The sequence below is a fragment of the Camelus bactrianus genome, chromosome 5 (assembly GCF_048773025.1).
Source record: "Camelus bactrianus isolate YW-2024 breed Bactrian camel chromosome 5, ASM4877302v1, whole genome shotgun sequence".
In the NCBI taxonomy this organism is placed as follows: domain Eukaryota; kingdom Metazoa; phylum Chordata; class Mammalia; order Artiodactyla; family Camelidae; genus Camelus; species Camelus bactrianus.
In genome coordinates this window covers 104,555,391-104,571,574 of record NC_133543.1, presented here as the reverse complement: position 1 = coordinate 104,571,574, position 16,184 = coordinate 104,555,391, and the positions used below count along the sequence as shown (strand labels likewise).

At 64.1% G+C, this 16,184-nt stretch overlaps 1 protein-coding gene and 1 long non-coding RNA gene across 18 annotated transcripts in view; one reads left to right on the top strand and one right to left on the bottom strand.

Moving 5' to 3' along the window:
• KIF1A (kinesin family member 1A) overlaps positions 1-16,184 on the top strand; it is an 83,757-nt gene that overhangs the window by 60,323 nt on the left and 7,250 nt on the right. For 11 of the 17 annotated variants that reach the window (XM_074364676.1, XM_074364670.1, XM_074364669.1 and 8 more), the window contains 10 exons: positions 872-927; positions 1,632-1,740; positions 1,973-2,039; positions 2,146-2,230; positions 3,660-3,765; positions 6,120-6,146; positions 13,014-13,128; positions 14,158-14,291; positions 15,298-15,359; positions 15,657-15,802. In XM_074364676.1, coding sequence (XP_074220777.1) covers positions 872-927; positions 1,632-1,740; positions 1,973-2,039; positions 2,146-2,230; positions 3,660-3,765; positions 6,120-6,146; positions 13,014-13,128; positions 14,158-14,291; positions 15,298-15,359; positions 15,657-15,802 — 907 coding nt within the window. The other 6 variants (XM_074364677.1, XM_074364671.1, XM_074364675.1 and 3 more) reach the window with 2 other exon arrangements.
• Positions 9,778-15,675, bottom strand: LOC141577773 (uncharacterized). The gene is made up of 2 exons (XR_012507243.1): positions 15,459-15,675; positions 9,778-14,976 (listed from the first exon to the last, which is right to left on the bottom strand). It is a non-coding gene; the product is annotated as an uncharacterized LOC141577773 (long non-coding RNA).

Genomic DNA, 16,184 nt, shown 5'->3' with positions numbered 1-16,184 from the left:
ATGTGCCTCCTAACGCCCACCTCCCCATCAATGAACAGGGGGCCAGTTTCCCAGGTCGACAGGACCCAGAGCGGGCCACAGGCCCCTCAGGACTGAAGAGGGGTTTCCTAAAGAGGTCACTGTCAGCACCTTGCCTCGGTTGGCCGTGGGCAGTGTCCTGGGGCCGAGGAAAGCCAGGCGCGGGGCTGGAGGAAGCCAGGGTGGCCCACAGAGGAGGCGGCCTCTGCTGCCCACTCAAAACTCCGGTGAAGGGGCCCAGGTGTTCCGTCTCCCGGAGTCCTCAACACCTTAGACTGAAAAAGGGACATTCGTCCTGTTCCCTCGTTGCTGCAACCTGCTGGGGGCTCGGAGGGTGGGTCACAACCACCCCACCCCACCCAGAGTCAGGCGAGAACAGAGGATGGGCGTCAGGGGCACTGGGACCCTCTATTGCCTCCCACACCTCCCTGAGCTCTCAGCTGACAGGAGGAACCAGTGTGAAGCATCCAGGGTGTTGGGGAAAGAGAAGGGCCCTGAGAGGAGCTGGTTTTGTGGCGTTTGACCCCAGAAGCCTCGTCTGTGCTCGGGAGTGCCAAGGGGGCTGTGTCCTAGGAGCCCCTGGACCAAGAACCAGAGTCTGACCTCACCCAGTTCTCCTGGCCTCAGAGGGCCTCTTGGGCAGGGTCTGAGGGGTCCTCCTCCCCCATCCAAGCTGGTGCGGGGCCTGAGACAGGCCCTGTGGGAGGGAGCGGGGAGGGAGCAGGCCCTTGCTTGGGGTCAGGAGTGCTGCCGGTCCCCTCTGCCAGCTCCTGCCCTCTGCTCCCCGCTGCAGCTCAGGGTCCCGTGGACACAGCCTCTCTGTCTCCTCACACTGGCGCTTCTGTCTCCACAGCCCCCTGAGGCCCTCACGGCGCCATTTCCCACGTGTCATGCCACTGTCCAAGCCAGGTAGGTGGGGCTTTCCTGCGTGCACCCCCAGGCGAGTGGGCAGGTGCTGGGTGGGTGCCGGGTGGGCAGGCCCTCCACAGCTGAGCACAGTTCTGGTGATGGCTCTGTGCTCTCCATGCTCCTGGGGCCACCCTGCACCTACTGGGCCTCGCAGGGTCCCCGTGGAGTGGGGGGCGCAGGGGGAAGGCACAGGGACGCCGCTATGTCCTTTACCCCTTGGTATGCACAGGGCAGCAGGGTGCAGGTCGGGTGCCTGCCCTGTGCCCCCGTGAGGCTGCCAGCAGCAGGCAGAGAGGCACCGGGGGCCTCAGTGAGGCAGGGCCTCTGTGCTGGAAGCAGGTGTTTGGGAGCTGAAGCAGGCTGCGGCTGAAGGTTGCGCAGCGCTGGTCTCTGGGGCGGGTGCTGGGGCCTCCGACTGAGTGTGGCTGTGGGGTCTCGAGCCGCTGCCCGCTCTTCAGGGGCCTGTGCCCAGGTGCATGTGGCCACGTGCCCCCCTCCCCGGGCACAGAGAAGCCGGCAGCCACATCTGTTCCCCGGGGTGGTCACCAAGGCCCGACTGCGCCCAGTGTGGGGCGTCTGGGGTGTGGGTGGGGGTCTGCGAATGGCTTCTCTTGGAGGGAGATGCCCTCGCTGCTGCTGAATGTGCCCTCGGCACGTGATGGGTCAGTTTCCCATCAGTGCTTGCCTGTCTCCTGTCACCCCAGTGCCCGCCACCAAGCTCAGCACACTGACGCGGCCCTGCCCAGGGCCCTGCCACTGCAAGTACGACCTGCTCGTCTACTTTGAGATCTGTGAGCTGGAGGCCAATGGCGAGTGAGTCCCAGCGCCTGGGCGGCCCGTGCTGGGGACGGGCTGGCTTCCCCTGGGGTCGTGGGGAGGGCTGGGGCTGGTCAGGGTGGCCCAGCTGACTCTGGTCTCCGTGGTCTGGGCCACCCACCGTCACCAGGGGGAGCAGCTGATTTTTTCCTGTTCTCACCCTTTTTGCTCCTCGGCACGGGTGCCTGTGCTGTGGGTGGGGCCCTCACCTCTCCTGTCTCTCTCCCAGTTACATCCCTGCAGTGGTGGACCACCGTGGCGGGATGCCTTGCATGGGGACCTTCCTGCTCCACCAGGTGCGAAGCCCTTTCTGCCCTTGCCCTTGCCTGCCCCCCGTTCCCTCCTCGACCCTGCGTGGTCCCCAGACCATCTGACCATGTCCTCTCTCCCGGTGCCTGGCAGGGCATCCAGAGACGGATAACTGTGACCCTGCTGCACGAGACAGGCAGCCACATCCACTGGAAGGAAGTGCGCGAGCTGGTTGTGGGTGAGTGAGGCGGGTGGGGGCTGCCTTGGGGGCTGGGCAGGGTTGGTGGGAAGAGCACAGACCCCACCCCCACCCCCAGCCCCCGGGCCAGACGCCTGAGTTCTGACTGCAGCTCTTCTCCCAGTGCTGTGTGACTTTGGCTGAGTCACTTAGCCTCTCTGTGCCTCAGTCCCTCCCCTGAAAAGAAGGGCCTGGACCCAGGTGATGATCCTACATCCCTATTTAATCACCGCATTAGTTTGCTAGGGCTGTTGTAACAAAGCATCACGAACTGGGTGGCTTAAAACAACAGAAACGTACCCTGCTGTGGTTCTGGCGGCTTACGTCGCGAACTATTTCATCTACCAGAAATGCTTCCTTCGCCAAGCTGTGAAGAGCTTGCCCGCATTCCATTCAAGGACAGGGACAGCTGTCCACTCCCGTGTGTCATCGGCTTGAGGCCACCGCCCCGCCCTGCCCTGGAGCTGCGGGTCCCCGGAGGCCATGTGTCGGGTGTTTCTGTGTCCAGTGGGCCGTGGCTCACGGGCAGTGTCCCTGGGACTCGCAGAGGCGGCTCTGAGGGTGTAGCAGCAGGGCAGTGATGAGGGACCCATTGTCCTGCAGCCCGAAGTGTGGGATTGTGGGCAGTGGGGTGGTGGGGGCCCGCCCCCCTCAGCCTCCAGCCGCGGGGACACACTGCTGGGGGGACACTTTTTAGGAAACTCCCACCCGCCTCCTCCCAGAACTCAAATGTTGCAGGAAGTTTCCAGGAAGCGGAGCAGGCAGCCCTGGCCGCAGACACAGAACCCCGGCCGAGCGTTGGGCTTTGCTTTGTCTCCTGGAGGGGAGGCTCGGTGATTCCTTTCTGGCTTAACAGAGAAAGTTAGCTAGTGCTTGTTCCTCGAGGAAGCAGAGCGGCCAGCTTAACCATCACCACCAGAGCAAGACGTGAGGAGCGGGGCCGCCAGGCGGGAGCCCCGGCTGGCAGTGGTTCCGGCGCCTTTGCGGACGGAGCAGCCGCAGCGCGCCCAGCGTGGGCAGCGGGCGGGGGGGGGGCCCCTGCGGGAAACGCCCCCGCGGGAGAGGCTCACGCCGCAGACAGTGCTTGCCGTCTTTCTTTCTTCTCTAAGCACAAGGAGAGGAGGGAGCGCTTTCCCCTCGTCTTGCTCAGGTTTCCTTGTCCAACAGGTAGCAGGGCCTGTGAGTTCTAGGGTGAGTGACTGGACTCTGTCCGTTGGGGCCGAGGGAGACAGTGAGGGGGTCATTTGTGACTGAGAAACCAAGAAACTCAGAACTTAAGCTGCCGGGAAGGTGGCAGAAGCCGGCACCCCGGCCAGCTGCCGGCCCTGTGGGGGCCTCTTGCCAGGTGCGCTTGTGGCCACGGGGAGCCAGTTCCCTGATGTGGCCTTGGGTTCGAGGCTCCGGTCCAGGCAGTTGCCCTTTCCTGTAGGTCGCATCCGAAACACCCCGGAAACAGACGAGTCTCTGATCGACCCCAACATCCTGTCTCTCAACATCCTCTCGTCTGGTTACATCTACCCGGCCCAGGACGACCGGTGAGTCCCCTTGGGGGGCGGCAGCAGGTCTGTTCCCAACTCCCTGGAGACGGTCCGAGTCAGGACCAGGGTGTGTTCTCAGTCCGCCCACCTGGCCACGTGGGGTCCAGCCACACAGGCCATGTCCGGCCCCAAAGCCTTCCAGGACCCCCTTCCACACATGTCCAGGAATGGGTGCCGGGGGGGGGGGGGCTCATGGCCTTGAAGTCCCCAGCGAGATGGTCTGCACACTGTCCTGTCACCGGCTCATGCATTCACCCGGCCAGCTCATTCGGTCATCTGATGGAGGGGCTGCGTGGGCGTTGCTGGTGGATGAGTTGGGTCCTGCCCTCGGGGGTATCGTGGGCGGGTGGGCAGCAAGGGGCAGTGGGTGGACAAACAGGCCTGGGTTTCCCAACCGCACTGCTGCGGGCAAGTCTGTACCCTCTGCAGGGGTCCTCAGGCGGGGGTCTTGGAGGAGTTCAGAGCTGCACTGGGTCGGCAATCTGGCGTCCCGGGGTGGGGGCATGCCCACTGGCATGGCTTGGCACACGCTCCTCGTCACCGGGCTGTTCCTTTCCAAGCGCCCTCGTAATGGCCACAGTGTCCGCAGCTGGGCAACCTGAGCTCAACCGCACCTGGGGCAGCGGATGGGGCGCGGGAGCCCCTGGGGCCCCCCAGCCATCCATGACATACCAGCCCTGTCCTGTTTGCTAGGCTGGGCAGGCTCGAGGAGGAGGCATCTGGGGGCCGAGCAGGGGTGGGCAGCTCCCGGCTGCTAAGAGCAGCCCTCTTGGGGGGACGTTGGCAGGCTTGGCTGTGTCTCAGATGCTGCTTTCCTAGGGGTCTGGGGACATGGGGAGGATGCCCCTGAGACCCGAGGGCTTGACCTGGCCCCTGAGGCAGAGGCCGAGAGCTGGTCCTGAGCGCGAACTGCGGGTGGACCCACAGCCCTGCGTCTTGAGGGCTGGATGTGCTTGGAGCGGGGTGGGGGACCCCAGCCTTGCAAGGAGAGCCAGATCCTAAGGACAGAGGGTCCTGGGCCCAGGTGGAGCGCGTCTTCATAGGCTCCCCAGAGGGTGGGCATAAGGAAACCATTCTGCAGTGTGGGCAGCTGGGGGGCAAGGGCAGAGACCCCAGCAGGGGCAGGCGTGGCTCTGGTTCCAGCCTTGCTCAGAAACCTTCCAGAAGGAAGTCACCCTGTGCGTATGCCTGGAGGAGGGAGGGGCTGAGGTGAAGAGTGCTAGGGGTGTTCCTGCATGCAGCGGCGCCCTGGCAGGCTGGCTGGGCTTACAGGGGTGGGGGGGGGGGTGAGACACAGTGTGGGTGGGCCTGACGCCGTGAGAACACACCCTGGGGACACTGCAGAGAGGGCCTGGCGCCCCCACGCAGGCTGCCCTGAGGGACATGGGCTGTGCCTGGGCCTTCAGGGGCGGGGACCCCGGGGAAGGTGGGCCCGGCAGGGCCTGTGCCACAGGGAGGGGAATGTCTGCCATGCTGAGTCCACTTTGAGCTGGAGGATGCGCTCAGCATTCCCCCGACCTCTGACTCTTCCTTTGCCCTGGAAACTCCTAGATTCTTGGGGTGACAAAGGTGGTGGGGGGTGGCTTTGGGCCTCTGCCCTGCACTGTCCCTCTGCGCTGAAGTGTTTCTGGGTTCCCATCCTCCGGCCAGCACGGCTGCTCGGGGCACGTGGGGGCCACGTCCCAGGCGCAGTCCTTGGCAGCTTAGGAGACTGCGCTGGACCTGGGCTCAGTGGGGCTTTGGCTAAACAGCTTCGCCCCGTTCCTGGAGGCCCGAGGACTCGCCACTGAAGGGCTTCCATCCTGCGGCCTCGGGGCTGTGGGGAGTGAGGCCCAGACCCTCAGGCCCAGGGGTGGAGAAGCACGCACACGGGCGGGGCCGGGGACCTTGCCTGCAGCCGCTTTGGCCCCGCTTGGCTCCTGCCATGCTGCACAGGCCAGCACAACCCCACCCCAGCCCTGCCCGGAGCAGCCTCAGGGACCTCTTAGTGGTTGTCCCCAGGCAGGCTCTGTTCTGAGGCTCCCCAGGGCCCTCCTCTTCCCTGGACCACGGCTGGCATCCTCGGAGCTGCGATGGGCCCGTCTGGTCTGACGGCGATCAGGCAGGCCCTCCTCCCCCGCAGGCACAGAGCCTCTGAGACCCAGGCCTGGCTCGGGCCTCAGAGCCTCGGGCTGCCCACCGGCTTTGCTGCGGCCTTGGCCTCCTCCCGCTCCAAGGCCCCACGCTTGCCGCCTTCCCCGGCTCAGAGTGGGCCTGCCGCCGCGGACGGCTTCTCTCCGCGCTGCCCCGCTGCCCCGCTGCCCGGCGCCCGGCCCTGCCCTCACTAACCTGTGATTGTTTGTGTTTTGCAGGCAGTTTCTTGATTCGGACATGCCTAGGTACCATTTGTGCCCCTTGGTTTTATTTCAGCCTCTCCTCCCCGTTCCCACGGCCCTGAAATTTCATTTCAGCTTTCTGGATCCCTTCCACACTTGCTCCCCTCTCCCTCCTGTTCCTCCCACCTTCCTTGTTAGTTTATTTCCTTGGAACACTTCTTTGTTTTTAATTCTTTACGGCTTTCTTCTCCTCACCTTCCCTTGGCTGAGCCCCCGCCCCACTCTTGATTTTGCTGCTTTGGTAGTCCCCTGCCTTCCCTTAGACGCTGGCTGGCCTCCCGCTCCCGGACCCCAGCCCTGCCCGCCCCTCCCCTCCCCCTCCCGGAAGAGCGGGAGCAGGGGTCTTGCATGTGGGCCTGGCTGGCGGCCAGGCTGCCTCCGCTGCCCCCGCCCCACTCCCTGCAAAGTGAAAGAGAACAGACGGGGAAGGGGCCGTGGCGGGTGCAGGACCAGGGGCAGACAGGAACAGCCCGGCTGGAGACCTCCACACTGCACCTCCCACCCTGGGTGTGAGCCCCTCGCCCGGCCAGGTGGGCGACTCCAGCCATGCTCCTGGTGTGGCTGCCACACGCCCTTTTAGAAGTGGGGGGGGGGGTAAAGTCGTCAAGAGCCCAGGCTTTGGAGTCACTCAGAGGCACGGGCTCCTGGGCCAGGGACCGGGGATCCCTCCCCGCCTTGAGTGAGGCCCTGGCCCACGGCGGCCAGGTGCAGGGTCTGGAAGACCCTAGGGATGGACGTCACGGTCCCTAATCCAGGCTTTTCCGTGAGACTCTAGTCTGTTCCTGGTGAAGGGGCAGGGCCGTCGCCTTCGGGGTCCCTGTGGGGGGTGCTGTGGGTCCCTGTTTTGAACGCTGAAAGGAGCAGCAGGGAGGCCCCCACAGGAGCGTCTGAGTCTTCAAGCTGCAGGGAGGGGGCAGGGTGGTGCCTGCCCTTTCCTGGACAGAGCCCCAGGCCAGGGTGGGGGCACAACAGGCCCTTCTGGGGCTAGTTTCCTTGTGGGTCACGGCTGTGGTGGTCAGCACAGACGGTCCCTGCACACGTGCCCCGGGCAGTCGCAGCAGAGGCCCCGCGGGGCCGCGAGCAGGCTGTGGTTCCGTTGGTGTGTCCCCGAGGGCGCGCACACACAGGCGTCTTCTCCAGGAGCAGATCTTTTGCAAAGGCAGCTGCAGGCCCTCCCCGGGGACACCAGCTTGGTGAGGCAGAGACCCTGTCAAGGGAAACTGCAGTGGTGGCTGCACCGGAGGAGGGTCACAGCCCTGCAGGATCGAGAGCAGGGACCTGGCTCTCTGGGGCAGTCTGGAAGGCTCCCTGGAGGTGGTGACCTGCTTGCTGGTCCTGGAGGGGAACGGGGCTGGCTGAGGCGGCTGCAGCCTGCCTAGGAAGTCTCTGGGGTGGGATCCCATCTGCTCATGTTCATCCCTGGGGTGGACCCGGTTTAGCGCCTGTTTCCCTGATGAGTGGAAACTTCCAAGCCCATCAGTACGACTGCACAGTCGGGGGTGTGTGTGGACATTTTGTTCAAGTTTGCATCTCTACAACGGCCAGCACGATAGAGGTGTGCTTTGGCTGGTCTTGGACGCCCCCCTACAAATATCTTGCTCCTCCAGGAAGGTTCTGGGTAAAATGGAAACATACCCTGTGGCCAAGTGGAGACATGGCACCAGGGAAGGAGGGGGTCCTGTTTCCCTTCTCAGCAGGGCCTCCTTCGCCAGCCCCAGACTTCACGAGGACCTCACCCCTGCCCCTGAGCAGGAGGCCCCCGTCCCCAATTTCAGAGGTGGGCTCACTGGCCCCCAGTGGACTTGGCCTCCCAGAGGGGGCTCGGGGTGCTGAGAGGGAGGAGGAGCCCCGAGATGGGCTAACTAGTGCCTCCTTCCCGGGCCCTGCTTTGCAGAGCAGGCTCGGGGTGCTGAGAGGGAGGAGGGGTCAGAGCCCTGAGACGGGCTGGTGCCTCCTTCCCGGGCCCCGTTCTGCAGGGCAGGAAGCCCCTGTGCTGGGTGCCCCTACATCGGGTCCACCCTAGGAACTTGAGCAGATGGGACAAGCGGTGATGGACGAAGGGTCTTGTCCCAGACTCTTGGGCTGAGTGGGGACCCGGGGCTGCACCGACTGGGCTGGGGAGGCCTGGCTGTGCCCTTGGCTGGCTGTGTGAATATGGGCAAGTGCAGAATGTTCTGGAACCTTGTTTTCTTCCTCCCTGTTAATGGGGAGTCTGTTGGGCCTTGCCTGAGGAGGTTGTGAGGTTAAATGAGGTGATGCACAAAAAGCTCTCGCAGGGGCCTCGCTTCTGCAACTCTGTTCATGACCTTGTCAGCATTTAATTGAAAACACTCCTAATTAATTTAAAGCACATAGCTCCTGAGCAGAAAGCCCACTGTTTGTACTAACCACTCCCATTTTGCCAAAGGAGCCCCACTAAGATACGAGGGTCTCACACGCACAGCTCAGAGCTGCCCAAGACACGTGGAGGCGAGGAGGGGGTTTGTGACACAACCCACGGTCTGCGAAGAGTCGGGTCACACTTGCCACCTTTCTGCACATCCTTCCAGGCTCGCGCTCCTGCCTGGGCTGCAGGGTTCCAGCTCCCAGAGCAGAAAGGATCCGCCAGCCCCTCGAAAGTGTGGACTGTGGAGGAGGGGCTAGGGAGCAGGGCAGCCCACGGTGACCCCCCACCCATTCCACCAGGCACAGGGTTGGATGCTCCAAATGGTGCCCAGGTGCCCCAAGGGGTGCCACAGCCCCCTGGGAAGGGTCCAGATATGGTTTCTTGTTGCGTTTCCCCTTCTGTCCTGCCAGGCTGTGCCGTCTACGGGGCCACAGTGCCCCTCACCCACTCACCCACCCACTCACCCGTCACGTGTGAGCCGCATCCTTCCAGGAGTCAGGAAGGGGAATTCAGGCCTAAGCCAGGAATGGTCTGTCCCCAGGAAGCGCAGAGCCTGGCCTGGGACTTCACTTGTCCCCTCTGCTCTCCTTCCTCCGGCCATGCATGTGTCTGGTCCAGACGCTGAGCAGAATTCCGAGGCTGAGGTTGGGGGCCTCCCCTGCTCTTAGCTGCGTGCCCGCACTCCGGGGTCACGCCCCCACTGGACAGGGGGCTGTCCTGGCTGCAGCCCGGGGGCTCGGCCCTGGCAGCCTTCCCGTCAGGTCATTTTCCCCGAGAACCTGAGCCACTCCTGACAGTGACACTCTTTCGAGAAACGTACTTCCCAGAGCGTAACGAGCTTCTGGTTGAAACCTTGAGCATGAGATTTAATTTTCGGATTCTCAGCAGGCCCGTCCGCATCAGGACGCCCACCATGGCTGCCTGTTGGCGCACAGTGGCTGTGACACTTGTCTTGTCTGAATGTGCTCGGATGGGCCCTCGGCAGCAGGTGAGGGACAGTCACATACAGAGTAACCAGGCGCTTGTGGTGGGAGCCTGGAGAGTCCACGGCAGCCCAGCTGAGATGAGGACCAGCCCCCAGGCCCCCTGCAGCCTGCACATTGTGCGCAGGCGGGGCGAACGCGGGCTCCCGTTCCACAAAGCCGAGAGGAAACGGAGCACCCGCCCACGACCCGCGGCCTGCTGGTGGCTGGGCCGCTGCCCGCCCACGCAGTCTCAGCCCTTGTGAGCAAGAATTGAGATGGGAAAAACGTTTTACAGCATATGACATTTTCTTTGTCAACAAAACTTTTTAAGTGAGTTTCCAGTTTACCCCCGCACGTCCTCGCGTGTTTGAGGGCCAAGCTTTATGTCCTGGAGCTGCGATGGGGGCAGCCCTGTTTCCGAGCTCCTGCTGCCCAAGCCCTTTGGCTGGAGGAGAGCCACCAGGAGGCCTCCTTGTCCAGGACCACGTCCCTGCCTGGCTTGAGGTGGTCCGAGTCAGGAAGTCAGCTGGAGGCTCTGGATGTGGACCAGCGGGTCCTGAGAAGAGGGGCCCCTGGCTCCTGGGCTCCCCCGCCCCAGAAGGGCTGTGCTTACAGGCATCTTCTGTCCAGCAGGGACCTACAGGACCCCCCACAGCTCCATTGTGCACGCAGCCTGGCCCGCCCATTGCCCCTTTCTCTGAAACAGGGTCCCAGAGGACAGCACACAGATTGAAGGGCAAAGGACTGGAAGTCCCGGGCAGGGGCCTGGGACGGCCTCGCTGGAGGGAGGCACGGGGCCGCCCCTGTTCCAGACCTGTTTCCCCGGAGTGGGCTGAATCCAGAGAGTCCGTGGGGTGACGGGCTGAGCCGATGGGGAAGCTTGGCTGCTCTGCTCGGGAGGCGACCCCACCCCCGAATTCCTACCTTCGTGGGTGGGGGCCTGAGGACCTGCCTTTCTGACAAGTTCCCAGTGCGGGTGCTGGGGTCCAGGGACCCCATGTCTGGGCCACAACTTCCTCTCAGATTATTTTGGGGGCTGCCTGATTGTCACTCGGGCAGAGTGAGCCTCACTGCAGGGGGCGGAGGTGCCCTCCCTGGGTGACCTCATGCCCAGAAAGACCCCAAGAGGGTCCTTCATGCTCAGGGGTCCTGGTGTGGTCGCCATACCTCCCAGGCACATCCTGCAGGCACAGGGGCTCCATCTCAGCCCTGCTGAGTCCTGCCGCATGATCGAGGGGTATCAGTCAGGGCCTCCCACACCCTGCAAGTTCAGGGCCTCCCACGTGGCTACCTGAGTCCCACATGGGGGGCTGCCACTCGGCCACCCTGCTGAGGCGGGCTCCACTCAGGGCACTTGCAGGGGGAAGCAAGCCAGCAGTGTTCTTTAGCGATGTTGGAGGCACGCGGGTGGAGGGGGCAGCACTGAGCCATGCCCTGGGCCAGCAGGAGGATTTGGGGTGGGCCTACGGGAAGCGGGGTGCTCAGGCTGGGCCCAGCACGCCGTCGGGCCTCCTGGGGTGAGGGCTCATGATAACCGTGGTGCTGCCCAGGTCCTGTTCTCAGCTCTGCACTAGCTCCCTTAACCCGAAGGACTTCTCGAGGCGGCAGAGACAGTGACTGCCCATCGTCCGTCCAGCAGGCAGGGCACAGGTGTCCGATGATAGGCCGAGGCATTTGGAGCTGGGCTGTCGGGGGGGCGTTTGTTCTGAGCTGAGCTGCAGTGGGCCTTGGGCTCTGTCCGCAGGCCTGGCCTCTCAGAGCTGGGGCATTTGGGGACCCGGGGACAGAGGGCATCCCTCTGGGTCAGGGTTGTGTCTCCAGGGACGCTTGCCTGGTCCTGCTGGGATACCAAGGCTCTTGCTGCGGATATGGGGGAAAGGGGTGCCTGCAGCGCCTGGGCTGGGGGCTCGGAGTGGGCTGTGCCCTCCTTGAGCCCCCCACCCCCGTGGGCCACGTCTGGGCCCCAGGGGACAGCGGTCAGCAGCCTCGTGGCTGGGTCGGCATGGCGCCCGCCTGCTCCGTCAGTTAGCTGGTCTCTGGCCGGGTGATGGCGCGTGTTCTGACGTGAATTTCTTCTGTGTGTGTACGTGTTTGTCCTGGCCACCTCGCCGTTAGCGTTTCGTTCGGAAGTGACACTAGGTACAGCTCCCTTTTCTCCTCCACGCTCACGTGCGTGGCCTGTCCTCTTCTGATTTTCAGTTCCCTTTCTCCTCCCGATGTCTCCCTGTGCTCTCTGCCCATCCTCTGGTCACCCCACTGTCCTCACGTCCTTCCTCCGGCTCCCTGTCCTCGGTGACGTGTCCCATAGCTGCCCTGCCCTGTCCCGCTGCTTCTCCCGCGCCCTGGACCACGCCCTGGAGAGACGGGTGGCCATGGAGCTGTCCGCCCCAACGCGGCCCCTCTCCTCCGCCCTCTGCACTCCTGGGTGGGGCTGGGTCCTCCAAAGGGACCCGGCCGTGTCGGGGCATGTGCCGCGGCATGGCTGCTGGTGTGGTCATGTTTCCCAGCTGTCTTTGTGAGGATGCTTGGATGGGAACCAGGCGAGGCTGGGGGCTGCCCGACGGGCCCCGGTGATGCAGCCACGTGGTGGATTGAGGCAAATTCCCACCTCAAATATGGCAGTCCTAAACAAAGCTGCGCCTGGCCTAAGGTGAGGGTTTAGGAGCTCTGCAGTGGGAAGCTGAAACAGCAGGGAGCCTGCCCCGGAGCGGAGGCCACCAGGCCATCTGTGGTGCCAGCACCCTGGCCCCGGGGCTGCTCGAGCTACCCTCAGGGGTCTTCAGGCCAGGCCACTGGCTTACACTTGGGTCATTGCCTTCCAGGTTAGGGAGTAGGGAAAGAATTGACCACTGCCTGCTCTGTGCTGTGTGGGACCCACCTCCCACGGGGCCTGCCCGTGGTGGGCAGAGGCCATGAGGTCCGCAAGGGACCACCCCGGTTTCCACCCCTAGCATCCTCCTCCCGAGGGCGAGTCGGTTGGCGGAGGAGATGGCCCTGGAGAGTTTTGGCAAACCGGGGCAGGCTCCTTCAGGTCCAGGGAGAGGCCGGGGCACCTCCTAACTCTGGTCGCGGCCAGGTGGAGCCGGCCACCCCCTCCCACCGTCTCCCCACCACCTTGTCTCTGCTCTGTCTGCTCCCATCATCACAGCTCCCTTTGCTCCTCCATCCCTTATCTCTCCTCTCCGCCCTTCCTGCCTCCTCTTCCCCATCCTCTTATCCTGGCCTCAGCTCCAGAGCCAGGGGCTGAAACCTCCCACCCTCTGCCCAGGGTGGAGCTGAGAGCTCTGAGGCTCTCCTGGTGGTGGCTGGAGTCCCCTCCTAGGCCTGGTCCTGAGTAAGGAGGGGTCTGTCCTCCCTGGACACCGACACCTGGGCTTCCGTGCCTACGGCCCCAGCGGCTCTCCCTGCGGGTGGCCCACGCGTGTCTGTCTGTCTGTGTCTGTGTGTCTGCATGTCCCCATCCCTGCTGAGAGCAGCCCACATGCCGTTATCTTTTACCTCGTCTCGGCTTCCTTCTAGGACCTTCTACCAGTTCGAGGCTGCGTGGGACAGCTCCATGCACAACTCCCTCCTGCTGAACCGGGTCACCCCTTACCGAGAGAAGATCTACATGACCCTCTCTGCTTACATTGAGGCAAGAAACCTATGCCCAGGGCATGCCACCAGAATCACCTGTCCCCAGACCTCAGCTGCCTGCCAAGGGACAATGAGGGTGCTTGTTAGCCCTGGACAACCCCAGTCACCCCTGTTATCTTCTCAGAGGACTTCTGAAGCCCTTGAGTTAAGTCTGTGTAATTTTAACGGCAGTGCTCACAATTAACCAACTCTGTTCTGCTATCTTTAGTGTATGGGTTTGTTCTTGGGGTTGCAAGATGGCTGCAGAACCACCAGACATTGCGTCTATGTTCCAGGCAACATAAAAGCAGAAGCTTCCCCTTCCCTCTCGCCAGGGTCCCAGGCTATGACCTCCCCTCAAAGTGCAGGACGAGGCTGGGAGCTCGGGCGTTTCAAGTGGTGCAGAGTAGTGAGGAATCTGGATGTTTGGGGTCCGCAGCCAGCAGGACGGTTGAGGCAAAGCCATCCACCCCTGCCCCCAGAGCCTAATTACTCTGGCTGTAACATGGGGACCCATGTGCTGCCCCAGGGGATGAGATGTGCTCAGGCCCCAAGAACGCTGAGCCCCAGGACACATCAGTTTCGTCAGCAGTAACCCCCGAGCCTCAGGACAAAGCACCTGTGGTTTAAGACGGCACCGCGTTTGCTGTGAAGTCATTCCTGTGGCATTTTAGAGTCAAACCCAGGGTGCACAGACAGGACCCCGTCAGACCCTCACAGGTGTCGGGGGGGTGTCACCCCAATTTCATGGTGAGGCAGCCGAGGCCCATGTCTGGGATGCTTGGGGCCCCTGCACGGATGTCCGGACCCCCGGCAGCTCGGTGTGTGGCTTTCTTTCTGGGGGGAGTTGGCTTGAGGCGGGAGTGGCGACCCTCCCCACCTGGGGCCCCAGAAGGTCTGGGGCTGGGGTTCAGTGCGGTGTCTCTTGTGCCGTGGGGTGGGGGTGGGGCAGGGGCCGGGGGCGGTGGCGGGGCCGGGGGCGGGCTGGGCCAGGCACCCTGGGGCATCCTGTGTCTGAGCCCCCCCTCCCCCGACCTGGCCCCCGCAGATGGAGAACTGCGCGCAGCCGGCCGTCATCACCAAGGACTTCTGCATGGTCTTCTACTCCCGCGACGCCAAGCTGCCCGCTTCGCGCTCCATCCGCAACCTGTTTGGCAGTGGGAGCCTGCGGGCCTCAGAGAGGTGAGCCCGCCGGGTGGGCAGAGGGGCTGCCTCATCTGGTGCCCAGGCCACGGTGAGAACCAGGCTAGGCTCTGCACTGTGCAGCCTGTCGGGTGACGCGCTCCGGGCTGGCTGGCCCCACGGGAAGGTGGACCTGCCCCGTTCCTGACCAGCCCCCTGCCCTCAGGTCCCTCTCCCTCGGCCCTGATGTCCGGGTCAGTGGAGGCCACGGGGCACTGGTGGGGACACCGATGTCATGGTGGACGAGCATGAGAGAGCTGGGATCCGCCCACAGGGAGCAGCGGGAGGCCTGAGGTGTCCACTCTGGGGCCTCGTGGGTGGCCTTGGAGTCACGCTCACCCGTTGCAGGGTGACCTTCCTCCCCAGGGCCACAGGATCTGTGCAGCTGGGACTGCTCACCCCAGCACAGTTAGAGAAACTGGGTGATGCGGGGCTGGGTGGGAAGGGGGCTCTGGACAGAGCTTCCCGAAGGGCATGTGCTGAGCCGGCGCCTCCTGGAGGCTCGCAGCACTTGGGGGGGAGGGGTCGGACCTTCCTGGGGGGTGGGGAGGAATGGCTGAGAATGTCGAGGCAGGGAGGAGGGGCCCTGCCCCAGCAGCAGGGCCCGCCGAGGGTGCCGGGTCATCACTGGTCAACTCAGTGAGGCTCCCCACACGCTGTCTCATGGGCCCGTGTCCAGGCTACTCTGGGAGAAAGGAGTGTGAGGTCAGGACTGAATGGCCCTGGGCTGGCTGTGACCCTCTCGTCCAGGAGGTCACCTGGTGAGTGCAGGCCGCTCTCCATGAGAGCGTTAGTGGGGTGCCCTTGGAAGCATCAGTCCCCGGAAAAGGGGGGCCTAGAGGAAGGCTGGGATGGGGACTTCAGCACAGGGACTGCATCACAGGGACCCTGGCACCCAGTCACCCTGCACAAGGCCGCCTGGGCGGCCATGGGACTCGTGCCCAGTGCACACCTGTTTGTGGTGAGAGTCGGAGCCCGGCTGACACGGCCCCCTCCCCCCCCGCAGCAACCGCGTGACGGGCGTGTATGAGCTCGGCCTGTGCCGCGTGGCCGATGCAGGCAGCCCAGGTAGGCACCTGCCCTGCCCCCTGGCCTGGGCGTGGGGTGGGGCGCTTTGTTGGGAGTCAGGGAATCTGGTCCCCTGGGGACACTCGGGGGGTCCCTCACCTGCGACCTCCGGAGCTGTTGAGGCTGGAGGACACGGCGAGTGAGAGAGGAAGGGGGAGGAGGTGGCAGGTGACCTGGCGGACGCCTGCCGTTTAGCTCCCGGGTCGAGGCCGGCCTGGCTCTTGGGGCCGGGTGGGGCCCACTGTCTCTGGTGGGTGAGCCCACAGTGGGGCACGTATTCCTGGGCATCCCTTCCAGGGATGCAGCGCCGGCGCCGGCGGGTGCTGGATACGTCTGTGGCCTACGTCCGAGGCGAGGAGAACCTGGCAGGCTGGAGGCCGCGGAGTGACAGCCTCATCCTGGACCACCAGTGGGAGCTGGAGAAGCTGAGTCTCCTGCAGGAGGTGAGTGTGTCCGAGCCTGCCAGGCGCTACTGGGATGGTGCACGTGACCCTCAGACTGCCTGTCACAGGGCGAGGGGCTCATGACAGCACGGCCTCTGGAGAGCGGAAGGTTTACTTCCAACCCAGCCACAGACTCTCGGGCATGTAGACGGGATGAGAAAGGAACCTGGAAAGAAAATGGTCAGGGAAGCCAGCGTCTGGCCGCCGGGGCTGACCGCTGGCCCAGGACGCATGTGGGAAGACTGCATTGGAGGCCTGGGTCCACCCTCAGGGTCCCTCCCAAGGCCATGGCTGCAGAGCTCAGGGCCCCATCAGGGATTGGGGGCCTGTGTCCATCTGCTCACTGTGGGCACATGGGGCGCGTGAGGCCAGAGACTGACAC